Genomic DNA, 16,310 nt, shown 5'->3' on the forward strand with positions numbered 1-16,310 from the left:
GGCTGAAAAACTACATAAACGAACCCAATCTGTCTTACAGTACCTTCCGTAAATCGATCAAAACCGCCCTATTCGCTAAATTCGTTGACTAAAACTGTCCCCTTCCTCACTAGGACCCTCCCTCACTAGGACTTCCCTCCCCGTAAACGCCTTTTTCTTCCTCTCAAGAAGCTCCTCATCTATTCAGATATCCTCTACTCATAGAACTCCTACTCATATGTAAGCTCTAAAGTATTCAGGTATTCATTACCCATAGAACTCCAATTAGCACGTTAGTTTCCCATTAGACTATTATATTGTATTAGACACATTGCATGGTATTGTATCTAGTCTTATTGTATTGTATTGTATTTAGACTCACTGTATTGTACTGTACTGTTTTGTATTGTATGTAGACTTATTGTTTTGTATTAAGACCTTTTGTTATTCGCTGAATGTCCAGCCCTCTTACAATGTAAACCGCCTAGAAGTCGCCTGACTATGGCGGTATAGAAAAATAAAGTTATTATTATTATTATTACCTTAGTTCAGACTAATTTTGATTAAGATTTTAAAAAAATCCTGGTTTCTATCACTGTACACAGCAATTAACACATTGCTCCTAAGTAAACATTTCATTATTGCTAATCAAAGAAAAATGCATTACCATAATGATTATAAGCACTACACTTCAGCTACTGTTCACCTCACAAGAATGTCAACTCAAATGAAAGGTGTAATAAGGAAGGCAAACAGAGACTTTGAAATGAAGATTGGCTGGAAGCAAAAACACACAGTAAAAACTTTTAGGTATATTAAAAGCAAGAATCTGGGAAGAGAATCAACTAGACCGCTAGACAACTGAGGAATAAAAGGGGCTCTCAGGGAAGACAAAGCCATATCTGAGAGATTAAATGAATTCTCTGCCTCAGTCTTCACTGAGTAAGGTGTGAGGGAGTTATTGGTGCTAGAAATGGTATTCTATTATGATGAATCGGAGAAACTCAAACAAATCTCTAACGATGGAAGATGTAATGGGTCAATTTGACAAACTGAACATTAGCAAATCACCTGGACCGGATAGTATATATCCCAGAGTACTGATAGAATTGAAAAATGAACTTACAGGGCTATTATTAGTAATTTCTAATTGTTCTTTAAAATTCAGCATAGTACCGGAATACTGTAGGGTGGTCAATGTAACAGCAATTTTTTAAAAAGGGTTCCAGAGGCAATCCAGAAAATTATAAACCAATGAGTGACGTCAGTACCGTGTAAAATGGTAGAGACTATTATAAAGAATAAAATGACAGAACATATACATAAGCATGGATTAATGCAAGAAAGCCAGCATAGATTTAGACAAGGGAATCTTGCCTCACCAATCTACTGCACTTCTTTAAAGGGGTGAATGAGCACATGGATAAAGTGAGCTGGTTGTTGCTGTGTATTGGGATTTTCAAAAAGCATTTGATAAAGTACCTCATGAAGGCTTCTGAGGAAATTAGAAAGTCATGAGATACGAGGTAAGGTCCTATTATGGATTAAGAACTGGTTGAAAGACAGAAAATAGAGAGTAGGTTTAAATGGTCAATAATCTCAATGGAGAAAGGCAAATAGTGGGTCTGTGCTGGGACCACTTTTTTTTTTTTAACATATTTATCAATGATCTAGAGATGGGAATAACCAAGATAATTAGATTCAAATCTGCTTTATTATGTAGCAACAACTTCAATACAATAGCGAATACATAATCAACAGAGCGCCTGTCCCACTCTAGTGAGATAATTAAATTTGCCGACAACACAAAGTTGTTAAATCACAAGAGGACCTTGTGAGACAGGGAATCAAAATGGCAGATGACGTTTAATGTGAGCAAGTGCAACAGAGGAACCTGAACTATAGCTATGTGATTCTGGGTTCTATGTTAGGAGTCACAGCCCAGGAAAAGGATCTAGGGGTCATTGTTGAGGATACATTAAAACCATCAGCTCAATGTGTGGCGGTGGCTAAAAAAGTAAATAGAATGTTTGGAATTATAAGGAATGAAAAACAAAGATGAAAATGTTATAATGCCCTTGTATCGCTCTAAAGCTGCACCTCGAATACAGTGTACAATTCTAGCCTCCGTATCTCAAAAAAATATGCAGCAGAATTAGAAAAGGTACAGAGAAGGGCAATGAAAATAATAAAAGGGATGGGACGACTTCCCTATGAGGACAGGCTGAAGCGGCTATGGCTTTTCAGCTTGGAGAAGAGACAGCTCAGAGGTGATATGACAGAGGTTTACAAAATACTGAGGGGAGTGAAAAGGGTAGATATGAATTGTTTACTTTTTCAAAAAATACTAGGACTAAGGGGCATACGATGAAGCTACTAAGTAGTAGATTTAAAACAAACCGGAGAAAATACTTCTTCAAACATGTAATTAAACTTTGGAATTTATTGCCGGAGAATGTGGTGAAGTCAGCTAGCTTAGTGGGGTTTAAAAAAGGTTTGGATAAATTCCTAAAAAGGGACGTCTTTAGGTTATTATTGAGATGGCTTGGGGAAATCTACTGCTTATTCTTAGGATAAACAGCATAAAACATGTTTTATTACTTGGGATCCAGCCTGATTCCCAGAAGCAATATGTTCCTTGAGGAAGGAACTACCACAGAAAAAGCTGTTGCTCTCTAATGGTCTCCCTTTACTCCCTGAAATGAGAAAATCAAAAGCAAAGTCACCTGGTCTCAGTGAAGCTGGCACTTGGAAGTGTATCAACCAGTCTGTCTTTGTTTATACATTTGTGCTTTAGAATGTGGTGAAATCAGTTAGCTTATTGGGTTTAAAAAAGTTTTGATAAATTCCTAAAAGGGAAGTCCATAGGCCATTATTGAAATAGCTTGGGAAAATCCGCTGCTTACTCTTGAGATAAACATCATAAAATCTGTTTTACTACTTGGGATCTAGCTAGGTACTTGGGACCTGGATTGGCCACTGTTGGAAACAGGATACTGGTCTTGATGGTCCTTCAATCTGTCCCAGTGTAGCAATTTTGTACATTCTTATGTGAGCCAAGTATAGGACGGTTAAGCCATTGTGACCTCACTGATGAGGTTGGCTCTTTTAGGCATTGGTGGAATGAGGCGTTACGACATCACAATCTCAGATCTGGAATGTTGCTACTCTTTGGGTTTCTGCCTGGGACCTGGGTTGGCCACTGTTGGAAACAGGATACTAGGCTCGGTGGACCTTCGGTCTGTCCCAGTATGGCAATTCTTATGTTCTTAATGATTAAGCCATTCGTAACACCATAGTTCTAGCTATCAATTGGTTTATTTTCTGCTTAGGACGTTATGATAACCTTTGTCAACTTAAGCTGATTGCCAAGAATCTTTTCATCCATCATCTATTCCTCTTCCATGAGCGCTCACACCAGTCTGGATTATTGCAGTGGTTCCCAACCCTGTCCTGGAGGAACACCAGGCCAATCGGGTTTTCAGGCTAGCCCTAATGAATATGCATGAAGCAAATTTGCATGCCTATCACTTCCATCATATGCAAATCTCTCTCATGCATATTCATTAGGGCTAGCCTGAAAACCCGATTGGCCTGGTGTTCCTCCAGGACAGGGTTGGGAATCACTGGATTATTGGATGGGCAGTTTGAAGACCGAGTTCTCATTAAAACATTGTCCAAATAACGATACGTAATCATCTTTTGTTATCTTAGTTTTGCAAATGGAATGATAAGAAAGTTATTCTTGGAGTGGATGATGATGGAAATAATTTTGCATGGAACTGGCAGTCAAGACATGACACTGTACATCACAGATACACTTTGAAAACTGTTTGCTTTCATTATATGTAAATGTTACTGACTACAAAAGATTCCAGTTAAAATATTCATTAGGAAGCTGTTTAATCCTTTAAGATTAAGACTATAAGATCATCTATTTTTGTTAGCACAATGAAGATGTGTTTGAATTCTTTAAGGAACTGAATAGCTTCTGTTGTTAACAGAGAACATTAGCTGTTCTCTTTTATTCATCTTTTGAAATTCTAGACTACATGGAAATATTTTGGCTTGAATTACTGCAGAATATTTTATAAACTTTCAAGCGTTTCTCTTAATCAGCAACTCATCAACTCTCTGACACCCCCCTCCAGAGCCCCCCCCCCCAACTGGTACATACTGCTCCAGCACCCTCCCACACACCCCAATATATTTTAAGATGAAAGTCCGGATGGAATGCATACACCCTCTTGCTGGGAGGCCCGCCACTCCAAAATGTCAGACCTTCCCTTTCCCGGTGCATTCTGGTATGCACCGAGGAGGTGCCTAAGGCTCTGATTGGCCCAGGTGACTAAGGTCCCTTCCATAGGAGGGGCCTTAGGCACCTAGGACAACTGGAGTCTTAGGCTCAGGATGCACTGGGAAGGAGGCCTAAGACTAGAAAAGTGTATCGTAAGCGGTGTGCTGCGACACGTTGGCGAAGAGCAGAGGCGCAGGCGCCAGCGGACTGCATACAGGACTTGCCTCTTGCATTGAGAGGCACGTCCTATAGTTGGTCAGCCTGAGCCTCTCCTCCTTCAGCAACTCCCCCACCCCATCGGCATAGTTATAGCAGGCTCAGGGTCCCGTCTGGAGGGTCTCTGCGTATGCATCAACCTGATTATGTCACACATGTGTGTGATGTCATCGTGTCGATGTCCATACATTTCCGGATGCCCTGCAGCAGTGGCCCTACCTAAGTTTAGTATGCCACGAATACAAAAGTTTTGCGGGACACTGACCTAGCATATGAACTTTTCAACTTATTTTAAGCTTTCCGTTTAAAACATCTTAATTTTTCTTAAAGGATATATGTTTATCAGTACTAGCATCTGTTAGGTACTCAAGAGGCTCTTATGCTTTAAGCATAACGAATTTCAAGCACGAACTCAGGATTAAAAAAAAAAAAGAAGTGTTAAATAATGGCGTTCATTACTGCAGCAAGAGAATATATGGTAATGTATGCAGTTCCCGGAAAGTGACAGGTACCTTGAGGTAAAATATAATTGGAGCTATTTCTGCTGTTCATGTTTCTTGCCTTTTTTTTTTTTTTTACTGCCTGGCTTATAACGTTTTTGGCAAACAAGTTGTTAATCTGGAACGGCAGCTTTGTGGCAACATTAGTGGCAGGTAATGTCCATAAGGCCCATTTGATCCAACCAATCTACACCGAAATAGAACAAGACTGATCTCTGGAGTGCTTTTCGCTTCCCACAGCCGAGGATCATTTGTGCTTATCCTAGGCTTTTTCTTGGATTTTGCTATTTCTTTTTTGCCTTTACCACCTTAGGTAGAAAAGGAATAGTACCTTAAAAGTTAGAGAATCATTTTGTGAATTAGGGTAACCAGGGTACAGCGAGAGATTAGAGAAACCGGGCCTCTTCTCCCTCAAAAAGAGGAGACTGAGAGGGGACATGAAAGAAACATTCAAGATACTGAAGGGAATAGACTTAGTAGATAAGGACAGGTTGTTCACCCTCTCCAAGGTAGGAAGAACGAGAGGGCACTCTCTGAAGTTAAAAGGGGATAGATTCCGTACAAACGTAAGGAAGTTCTTCTTCACCCAGAGAGTGGTAGAAAACTGGAACGCTCTTCTGGAGGTTGTTACAGGGGAAAACATTCGCCAGGGATTCAAGACAAGGTTGGACAAGTTCCTGCTGAACCAAACATACGCAGGTAGGGTTGATCTCAGTTAGGGCTCTGGTCTTTGACCTGGGGGCCGCCGCACAAGCGGACTGCTGGGTGTGATGGACCACTGGTCTGACCCAGCAGTGGAAATTCTTATGTTCTCCCCATGGATATTCAGTGTGACCTTGAGTAAGACTGCTTCACGTACTCGTACAACTTAGATTGTGAGCCTGCTTGAGCAGAGGGAATACTTGTGCACTTATAAAGTAATTCACCTTAAGCTCAGACTTGGAAAAAGACGAGTAATGAGGCTAAAAAAAATTCTTAATAGACTGGAAGCCTTCATCTACCGTTTTATTTTTTTCATAAGGAAAGGTTTACTTATGTTATTCCTAATTCACCATCAGCCTATGCCATTACCTCTTCTTCAAAACCATTTGCTTCTTCTGCATTAACTTTTTTGAAACATTCAAAGGGGGGTATGCCATAGACTGGACTATACTGAGTTGTGTAGAACAGGTAAAAGTGAATTGATTTTTTAATCTTTCAAAAGTACAAAGACTAGGGGGTTACTCAGTTATATAATAAAACTTTTAAAACAAATTTTCCCTCAGTGAATAATTAAGCTCTGCAACTCATTGCTGGAGTGAGCATATCTGGGTCTAAAAAAGGTTTGGACAAGTTCCTAGAGGAAAAGACCACCGTCTGCTATTGAGATAGACATGGGGGAAAGCAAGGAATCGGTAGCATGGAATCTTGCTGCTATTTGGGATTCTGCCAAGTACTTGACCACTGCTGGAAGCAGGATACTGTACTAGATGGACCATCAGTTTGACTTAGTATGGTTATTTTTATGTAGAGTATGACATGACGATGAGCTGGGATAGGGACAGAGCCTATAAGGCAGAAATAGAGAGACTTTGTCCACGACCTCACTCTCTATTCTTATGTTCTCAATCATATTCTCCCATCTCTCTTCTCCTACAGAGCAGCGTTTTGCAACTGTCCAACAATGGATGCATTCTTGCCGGTCTTCACAATACCTTAAAAAACCATCCCAGCTTGCAGCGACTGGTACATTAAGGAACCAGAATAATTGAAGACACTTCCTCCCTGTGAATTTGGATCACGGGGGCAGCACATATAAGTCAACACAATGGACAAGCAGGTGCAGCAAGGACAGAAGACCTCAAGTGGATCGAAGAGACAAAAGAGCAGCAGAAGCAGCAATTTGTACAGACCCAAGACAGCAGTGGAATAGAGGTCCGGGCAGCCAGATAAAATGCAGGTTTAGTGACTTATGTGGGCAGAAAAATCAGTAGTGTCATGGCAGGCCAAGATAAAGAGAGAAAGACTTTGACCAACTGGGGCTGGCTAACTAGCTAGACAGTGCAGGGATGTGTGGGTCATGAATAAGATATGTGCAGTGGAATGTGCATAAAAGATAGTCCTGTTAAATCTACTACTACTATTAATTATTTTTATAGCACTACCAGACGTATGCAGCGCTGTTCAGAGGCACAGAGAAGACAGTCCCTGCTCGAAAGAGCTTACAATCTAAGCAGACAAGACAAACAGGATGCCATGGATACAATTAAGGGGAACAGTTAATCTGCTTGCTGGGTTGGAGGGCAAAGGAAAGTACAGGAAATGAAGCCATTGTGACATCACTGATGAGGTTGGCTCTTGGCTCTTATTGGTGAATGAGGCATTATGACATCACAAACTCAGTTCTGCTTCTCAAAGACTGAAACTCTTTATACTATTACTACTATGAATTATTTCTATAGTGCTACCAGACACATGCAGCGCTGTGCAGAGTCACAAAGAAGACAGTCCCTGCTCAAAAGAGCTTACAATCTAAGCAGACAAGACAGACAAACAGAATGTCATGGATGCAGTTAAGGGGAACAGTTAATCTGCTGGCTGGGTTGATGGGCAGTGGGGAGTAGGGTTATGGATTCAAGGCTATATCAAAAAAGTGGTTTTTCAGTCTGCTTTTAAACAAGGGAAGGGGATTGATGGACAAACTCAGGTAATTTATTCCAGGCATAAGGGACAACTATCAGTGGTTCCCAAACCTGTCCTGCAGGACCCCCAGGCCAGTCGGGTTTTCAAGATAGCCCTAATGAATATGCATGACAGAGATTTGCATATAAGGGAGATGCCAGGAATGCAGATCTGCTCCATGCATATTCATTAGGGCTATCTTGAAAACCCGACTGGCCTGGGGGTCCTTCAGAACAGGTTTGGGAACCACTGAACTAGATGAAAGGAACCCCTCCACTCTTTAGTCAGGAAGGAAGGAAGCCAGTCCTAGAATCAGAAAGCACTGCTCTGAGGTATACATACCAAAGTCCTTAAGTGAGCTCAAACTAGGATTTTGATGCAAGCTCTGCATGATTTTAGTTAGGGTTACCAGATTTTATGATCTATAGATCTATCTTTCAAAATGCATTCTTTAATACATCCCAGAGAATGGCCTAGTCCAGGGCTGCCCAAGTCCTGTCCTCGAGATCTACTGGCAGACCAGGTTTTCAGGATATCCACAATGAACATGCATGAGAGAGATTTGCATACCAAGAAGGCAGTGCAGGCAAATCTCTCTTATGCATATTCATTGTGGATTTCCTGAAAACCTGGCCTGCCAGTAGATCTCGAGGACCGGACTTGGGCAGCCCTGGCCTAGTATCTTACCAACATACATGTTTTGTAGGCAACATGCTTTAAAGGAATGCAAAAGTGATCAGCTGGTTTGCTTAGCCAATTTTGGAATCATGATATATTTTATGAGACTAATGTAAAATTATGTTGCAAAAACCTGAGGAATCCCATCATAAAGATCCGTTCTTCATTGTTCAAAACTAGACTAAAGAACAAGGAAAAACTTCCACAGTATTTTCTTGTGAAACAATTTTTATTGATGATCATTTAGCAAACCCCCTCCCCCCCAAAAAAAAAACTCAGCACAATGCATGTCATCCATATATAAAACTCCAAATCAAGCCCCGCCCCTCAGCCTAACCACCTCCACCCTTGTACAATCCCTTGAGACACGATTCTGGAGCCCTCACTTCCCCAAACACAAAGGCCCGGGATTCTGTATAGGACGCCCAGGAGGGGTTCGGCACCCTCCTTCTGCTGGCGATCGAGAGGCGTCGGGGGGCATTCTCCGGCAGGAGGGGTTGGGCACCCTCTTGCCGGCGATTGTCGGGGGGACATATACTTATTGCAGCATGGAGATCCCTTGCTGCAATAAGTATAGCGGCCATGTCTACTTACAATGTAGGCCAGCATTTTGCTGGCCTACATTGTAAGCGTCTTCTGCTCTAGTAGGGAGACATGTAGGGCCACCTAGGTTCGCCTAAGCCCTTTAGGCAGTCATGCGGACCTCCCCAGGCTCCCGGAGGCGCCTTCAATATAGGCGGCCTTCCTGGGGAGCATTTAAAAAAAATGTGCTTCCTGATTGGTTGATTAGACAACTGTAGGACACACTTTGCAGAATCCAGGCCAAAATGACCAATCCCCCACTCTAAACAAACCCCCCACACACATTTTGTCCTAAAGAATAGTGCCCCCAGCAATAACTACAGAGTTATGAAGACAACAGACTTGTCGCAGCTAACAGATAAGTTTACGTTTTGATTGCAAAAACCTGAAGGTATGAACCTTGAAATATCTGAACACTGAACTTTTGCATTGAATTTATTTGACAATCTCTGAAAATAGGACATTGATTAAAATTTGATTAAATTAAGGAGGTTTTTTAGCCTATGAGGAGGCACTAGAGAGGTCTGAGAGAACAGTAGTTCTGGTCTATGCTGAGGTTTTTCCTCCTTAATATTTTTGAAAAAAATAAAATAAACACATGCCTGAAAACCAAGGGAAAAAGCCAAACGAATCAAAAATTACTGAGTTCTGCACAGCGCCACTAGACAAATAGGTACAAACATACAAAAATGGCAAAAGTGCAGTTTAGTGAGAATGCTACAGACTTTTGGATGCAACTGTTAATTTTCTGAGTAAAAAATGAACTACAAAAAGGCCTGAAAAATATAAGAAAAAAAGCTACAAAGTACAAGGTATCCATCAAGGTAAATGAAGTTGTGGATACTGGCCAACTATGGAGATGCACTCTAATGGCAGTCACAAAGTGTTAGTATCCTATTAGTTTGACACTTGCTGACACCTAGTGACCACTGCCGGAACTGAAGCCTCTTGCATTTCCTGGGCAGAGCCAAGGTTATTACAACAGAAAAGATTCAGATGCATTTGCCCAAACGTTTCTTCAATGAAGCTGGGCTCCACATGTACCAGTGGCAGTCCAGCAGCGCAGGAGCCAAAGACAGTGGCATGGCGAGGGTGAGAGGCGCCCCTCTCCGGCCCCCCCACTCCTTCCCCGATGCCGCCTGCTGTGTGCCCCCCCCAACTTCCCTTGTATTTCTAGTTGAAGTTGTTGCTCGCGGCAGTCAAGAAAGTGTTCCTCGTGACCCTGTCGGCTCTCCCTCCGACGTCACTTCCAACGTACGGCACTCGGAGAGCCTATGGGGTTGCGAAAAGCACGTCGTTGATCGCCTGTTAAATAGTAGTAACACAAGTGATATTACTGTAATGCAGGTTAATGTGAGGTACCACAGGTTGTACATTGATGAGGTGCAAAGCATGCACAACAGCTCATAACTATGTAAATTGAATACAGCTTGTGGTACGCACTGCAAGAAATGTTATTCCTAGAAAAAAAAAAAAAAACCAACTAGCAGCAAAAGGCTGGTGGTATTTTTCTGTTCTGGGAGCAGACTGTCCTGAGCTGGAAACACGGTCTGTGCGATACGCACCCTAGAGCTCCTATCCCACCCACTGCATCGAAGCCAAGTAGGGAAGGCAATAACTGCAAATTTCATGCCCAATTTTCTTTGGTTTTACTTTAAAACCACTTGGATTACTCTCCTCGCCCTGTAAAGCTTGAGGTAATATCACGATATAATGTCCTGAGTTCCACCCCCCAAAACATCCCATGGCTGTGTTAGCTTGGACTTTCATCCACTGCCTTCCCAGTCAAACAGCCATTTAAAAACATAGGAATATAGGTCCCTACATGCATCAGAATAAAATATGGACAAACTCAGCCCCCCACCCCATGTGATCTGTAGTCAGGGCTGATGTTAAACATAAGAAAATAAGAATAGCCATACTGGGTCAGACCAATGGTCCGTCTAGCCCAGTATCCTGCTTCCAAAAGTGGTCAATCCAGGATACAAGCGCCTGGCAGAAACCCAGATAGTAGCAACATTGCTACTGGATCCAGGAAGCAGCGGCTTCCTCCATGTCTATTTCAATAGCAGACTATTGACTTTTTCTCCAGAAATTCCTTTTTTTTAACCCAGACCTGCTAACTGCTGTTAACCACATCCTCTGGCAATGAATTCCAGAGTTAAGCATGAAATGGCGGTTCGCCATTTTCATTGTCGAAGATGCGTGAAAATAATCTGGGACTTGTGCCTGTTGCAGACTTTGTACTGCTCTAGGGATCATAGTCTGATTCCTGCATGTCCTGTCTTAACATTCATACTGGACTCCTTATGAAGGCAACTGCTGAAACACTGTCAGGGAAGGCTTCTGATGTCGGGAAGCTTCCAGCTCAGCCGCAGCTGCCCGCGGCTTTGTGCAGAGAAACGACTGAGACTGAAAGGAGGTGAGCTGGTCAGAATAAGGTAAACATCCGCGGGAGGGAGGCACATACTTGGGGCACAGAATGGAGGGTGGGAGAGAGAGAGGCATGTTGAGACTCGGGAGGGAATGAGCATAAACTTTGGACAAAGGATGGAAGGGAGCATGAGCCACAGAATGGAAGAATGGAGGGAGTGAGGGAAAGAGATGATAAGGTGGGGGAAGGAATAGACAAGGAGAACTGGGTGTGTGTGAGTAACAAGGAAAGAGATGGTGCACATGGGGAGATAAAGAAAGAGAATTGTTGGGTATAGGGAGTAAAGGAACATTATTGGACATGGTGGTGGGAGAGGAGTGAGGTAGAGATGCATGGGGAAGAGAGATGAGAGGGAATAATGTTGATGTGTTGGTAGAGAGAGAACAGTGGGATGGATGGAAAGAGATGCAAGAGGGGCCTCAAGGAGGTGGGAAGAATACTATGATCTGAGTTACATACAAATTCAACTTAAGAACAGTTTAAAAAACAGAACCCATTCTTAACCCGAGGACTGCCTGTATATGCACCGATGGGTGAAACAAGGCATAATAATCCCTGGACATTAGACCAAGTAACTATTGAAAATTACTGAAAATTATCAAGCTAAGTACTCTAATTCAGCATATTTATTATCGTTAGAATAATTTTAAAAAACATATTAAAATAATTTAAAAAACTTAAGAAATTAAATATTTAATAAGGAAGACCCGGTGAGGAATTAGTATGTTAAGCCAGATACAATGAAATTGGCTTGAGTATCTGGTGGTACCTCTGAGGGTCGGTATAAAACGATTAAGAGTTATTTACTTCACAAGTGTGAGAATATGGGAGGAGATTGAGAGCGAGTCTCCTTCTACCATCTATATATTATATTATTCTTGGTCTTATTTATCATTCCTTTTCTAATAATTCCTAGCATCCTGTTTGCTTTTTTTGGCCGGTGCGTAATGAGCGGAAAATTTCAGTGTAGATTCTACAATGATACCCAGATCTTTTTGTGGGGCGCTGACTCCTAAGGTGGACCCTCCCATCAGGCAACTATGATTTGGATTATTCTTCCCAATGTGTATCACTTTGCATTTGTCCACATTAAATTTCATCTGCCATTTGGATGTCCAGTCTTCTTGCAATTTTTCACAGACCACATGTGTTTTAACAACTTTGAATAGTTTTTGTGTCATAAGCAAATTTAATCACCTTACTTATCTGCCGTCATCTTCTATGTTTCTATCATTTAAATAAATATGGTAAACACCACCAATCCCAGTACAGATCCCTGCAGCACTCCACTATTCACTCTCCTCCTTTGAAAAAAAACAACCATTTAAACTTACCCTCTGTTCAGTTCAAAAAAACAAATTCTTAAACCACAACATAATACTGCCTTCTATTACATGACATTTTAATTTTCTACAGTCTCTCTCATGAGGAACTTAGTCAAAAACATTTCTGAAAATCTAGATACACTATATCAGGGGTCTCAAAGTCCCTCCTTGAGGGCCGCAATCCAGTCCCGTTTTCAGGATTTCCCCAATGAATATGCATGAGTTTGCACTGCTTTCAATGCATATTCATTGGGGAAATCCTGAAAACCCGACTGGATTGTGGCCCTCAAGGAGGGACTTTGAGATCCTTGCACTATATCAACCGGAAGATTTTATCCACATGTTTATTCACACCTTCAAAGAAACAAAACAGGCAGAACCTTTAGGAGGGAGCTATAAAGCCCATTGGCAGGCTTCTTCTTTTAACTTTAAAAAACAACAACTCAGCAGCCCTTGTAAAATAGGGGCACAATGCAATTGTCCTGTCTAAAACACCCTAATGCCAGCTCTGCCAATATTCATCTGCTAACCCAGTGTCTCGCAAACTTTCTGGCTGGTGGCACACTAAATCCAGTGCCCCGGCCGGAAGGCACCCGGAAGTGCATGGACGTCGCCGCGATGATGTCACGCGCATGTGTGACGTCATCGCGTCACCGTCCAGGCATATGCGAAGGCCCATCTGGCCGCAACCACTTCAGTGGAGGGGATCCAGGAGGTGCAGGGAGAGGAGGAGAGACGCTGGCCAGGAGGAGAATCATCTGCACCAGCTGACTTCCTACAGAACGTGCCTGTCGCTGCGAGAGCCACATCCTGTAGGCAGTCAGCCAGCGTGGACGACTCTCCTTCCTCACCAGTGTGTCGCGGCACACCTGAAATCTCAAGAGGCACAGTTGCGATACACTGTGCTAACCAGTACTATGAACCATGGGGCAACCATTTTCAAAAATACCACCAGGACAGCTGTATATGATTTACAAATAAACTGAATATGATCACACTTAGGCTCCCCATACTCTAATTCCCTAATGAAGCTGTGGAAATGAGACATCATCATGCTTCCGTATTTGCTGTACTTTCGATCTGACAAATCAACTAAACAGAAATGTGCAACTGAACAACAGTATTCCAGAATTTGAGGGGTACTGTGGGGGTGGGGTTTGGAAGGGTTTTGACTGATGTACTGAGTGGGAAGACAAGTGTTACTTCTGATAAGACATGTGGTGCTGATTTCATATTGCCTGTACTTATTACCGATTAAAATACTTTGAATTTTAAACAAAGCAAAATAAAAAAAAGTTGTGTAAATAAGATGTCCTCCATTTCCCAGGGCTTATACTCAGAAATATTCATGCTTACCATTCAGCCATGGTTAGGGAAGCATACGGTGACTTTTCACGTACCTCGCATATTTTTTCTAGAGCTGGAACAAAAAAGTCATCACATACAATTGCCAAGGCATAGAACATGTACAGAGCCTGCAGAAGAGAAGAAAACCCATTGGTTACGCATACATTACACAAAAGCATCACCATGTTTGTTTCAAGGCACTGAATGCAAGCCATCTGTTACAGACAACAACGAAAAAAAAAGAAACCTAATCTGATTTTTACTGTAAAATTATCCAAAGCAAAAATCAACATATGTTCATCCATTTTAATAACATAGTTAATGGCAATGTAGTGGTTTAAATGTGTTGAAAGTTATTGAAATAGCAAAAGAAAAGAAAAAAAAAAAACCTCCACAATACAAAACAGTACAATCGAGTTAAAAACATTGGTCTACAGTGCCTAGTAAAAGTCTTCGTACTCTTGGTCATTTTTCACATTCTGCTGTTGAAAAAAATATGGTTCGTAACACATTAAAATGTAGTTTCTTTCACTGGTTTACATAATCTGCTTTATGGCATTCTTTGCTTGTTGAAGCCGAGACTTACAAATACTGTATTCTTGGCCCTCCAAAAGCAACAGCAACTTAAGACTCTTATTTAGAGAGACTTTTCCGTCATATTCTTCAGAACAGATGATGAGACAATTTAAGTGGTGTTTTTAACCTAGCATTTTATGTCTTACAAAAAAGTATTGGGAAATAAAGCTTTTTCTGTATTGCTTTCTGTTTTTATTATTGTTCTATATTCATTATATTTTTAATTTTAATGATTGAATCGTGTTTTTTTTTAAATTTTTAAATTAAATTTTTATATATTATTGTAACCTGTTTAGATTTTTACATCAGTTAAACTCATATGATAAGACCAACACACAACTCAAAGGTGGCCACAGCTCAATACATAGAGATGAAGACTAAATTTCTCCAGTGCCCAAGGTTAACACCCAGAACTAATCTTGGTAGGTAGCCCTTTCAGGACCAAGGGACATATTTGTCCCATAACTTTAAAATCCTATAAATTTTGATTGGGATAGTCTACAGTTCTAAATTTGATATGTACGGATTCCATATGATACTGCCTTTATGTAAACAAACTGGTTCCGACATTCATTCATTAGCGTCGTTGCCAGATTGACGAGAAGATTCACTTGCCACACTGTCCATAAGCCAGAAGTTTGATTTAAAAAAAAAAAAAAATGATATTTCACCAAAAAAATCAATTTTTTGGCATCTGCAAGCCCTTTTTACCATAAAAATTTCGTCAAAACCACAAAAATTGGCCTACGATCCTTATGGTCCTGAAAGGGTTAAACTCTCGATTGAGCTATCATCGAATGTAGTCTTATTTTCTCTAAGAGCTTTTTATGTTCTCGTTATATATGTAACATATTGCAAGCTGGTACTCATATTAATGCTGCATTATTTAAATGCTATATTGTACTGCTGTGAAACATAACACAGGATAGAAATAAATATTCAAAAAGTAATAAGAAACCATTGCATAACTGTTCACATCTTTGTCATAACAAACCCAAATTAGTCTTATTTACACAAATTATCTTAAGGCCCAGAGATACGTTAAATACAGCCTAGTTTTGTCAATTAATAGTAGCTGAACTGATTCTAATACTCCTGGATGAAGATCAAGCTGCTTTTGTATGAAGTGAATCTGAAGCAAAGGTTTATACATGCCCAACACAGAGAATGACACGGGGACAAATTTATCCCCATCCCCCACGGGAACTCATTTTCCCGTCTCGTCCCATTCCTGCAAGCTCTGTCCTCATCTGCACAAACCTCAAACACTTTAAAATCATAAGTGTTCAAGGCTTGTGTGGTTAAGGTAGAGCTTACCGGAATGGAGCAGGGACAGGGGCAGCGACAAAACTCACGGGGACAGGACTGGGAAATTGTGTTCTTGCGGGGACGGCGACAAATTTGTCTCCATGTCATTCTTTAGCCCAACACAGAGCTGCACGAGAACTGCAGATAAGATCCCTTGAAGGACTCCTCTTTAGGAAAGCAATAAAAACATCTCTCTTCACCTAACTCCCCTGCTCTCGACCGATGGATTACAAAGAAATGCATATTGGTACCAGATCCCGGTGTGTGTCATGTAAGGAAAACTTGAAATCGAAAAATTTTGCACTGTAACTATGGCAAATCTAACCTGTAAACTTTATATATTTAACTTGTAACCCATTCTGAGCTCTTTGGGGACAAAGAGAGAGAAAACTAACTAAATACGCAAG

The 16,310-nt window shown here is 41.2% G+C and overlaps 1 protein-coding gene across 2 annotated transcripts in view; it reads right to left on the reverse strand.

Moving 5' to 3' along the window:
* The window catches only part of SLC24A4 (solute carrier family 24 member 4), a 196,530-nt gene that overhangs the window by 82,404 nt on the left and 97,816 nt on the right, over positions 1–16,310 (reverse strand). For both annotated transcript variants that reach the window (XM_033950870.1, XM_033950871.1), the window contains exon 4: positions 14,073–14,147. In XM_033950870.1, coding sequence (XP_033806761.1) covers positions 14,073–14,147 — 75 coding nt within the window. The remainder of the gene's footprint in view (positions 1–14,072; positions 14,148–16,310) is intronic.

Source organism: Geotrypetes seraphini, chromosome 7 (genome assembly GCF_902459505.1).
Source record: "Geotrypetes seraphini chromosome 7, aGeoSer1.1, whole genome shotgun sequence".
Taxonomy (NCBI): Eukaryota; Metazoa; Chordata; class Amphibia; order Gymnophiona; family Dermophiidae; genus Geotrypetes; species Geotrypetes seraphini.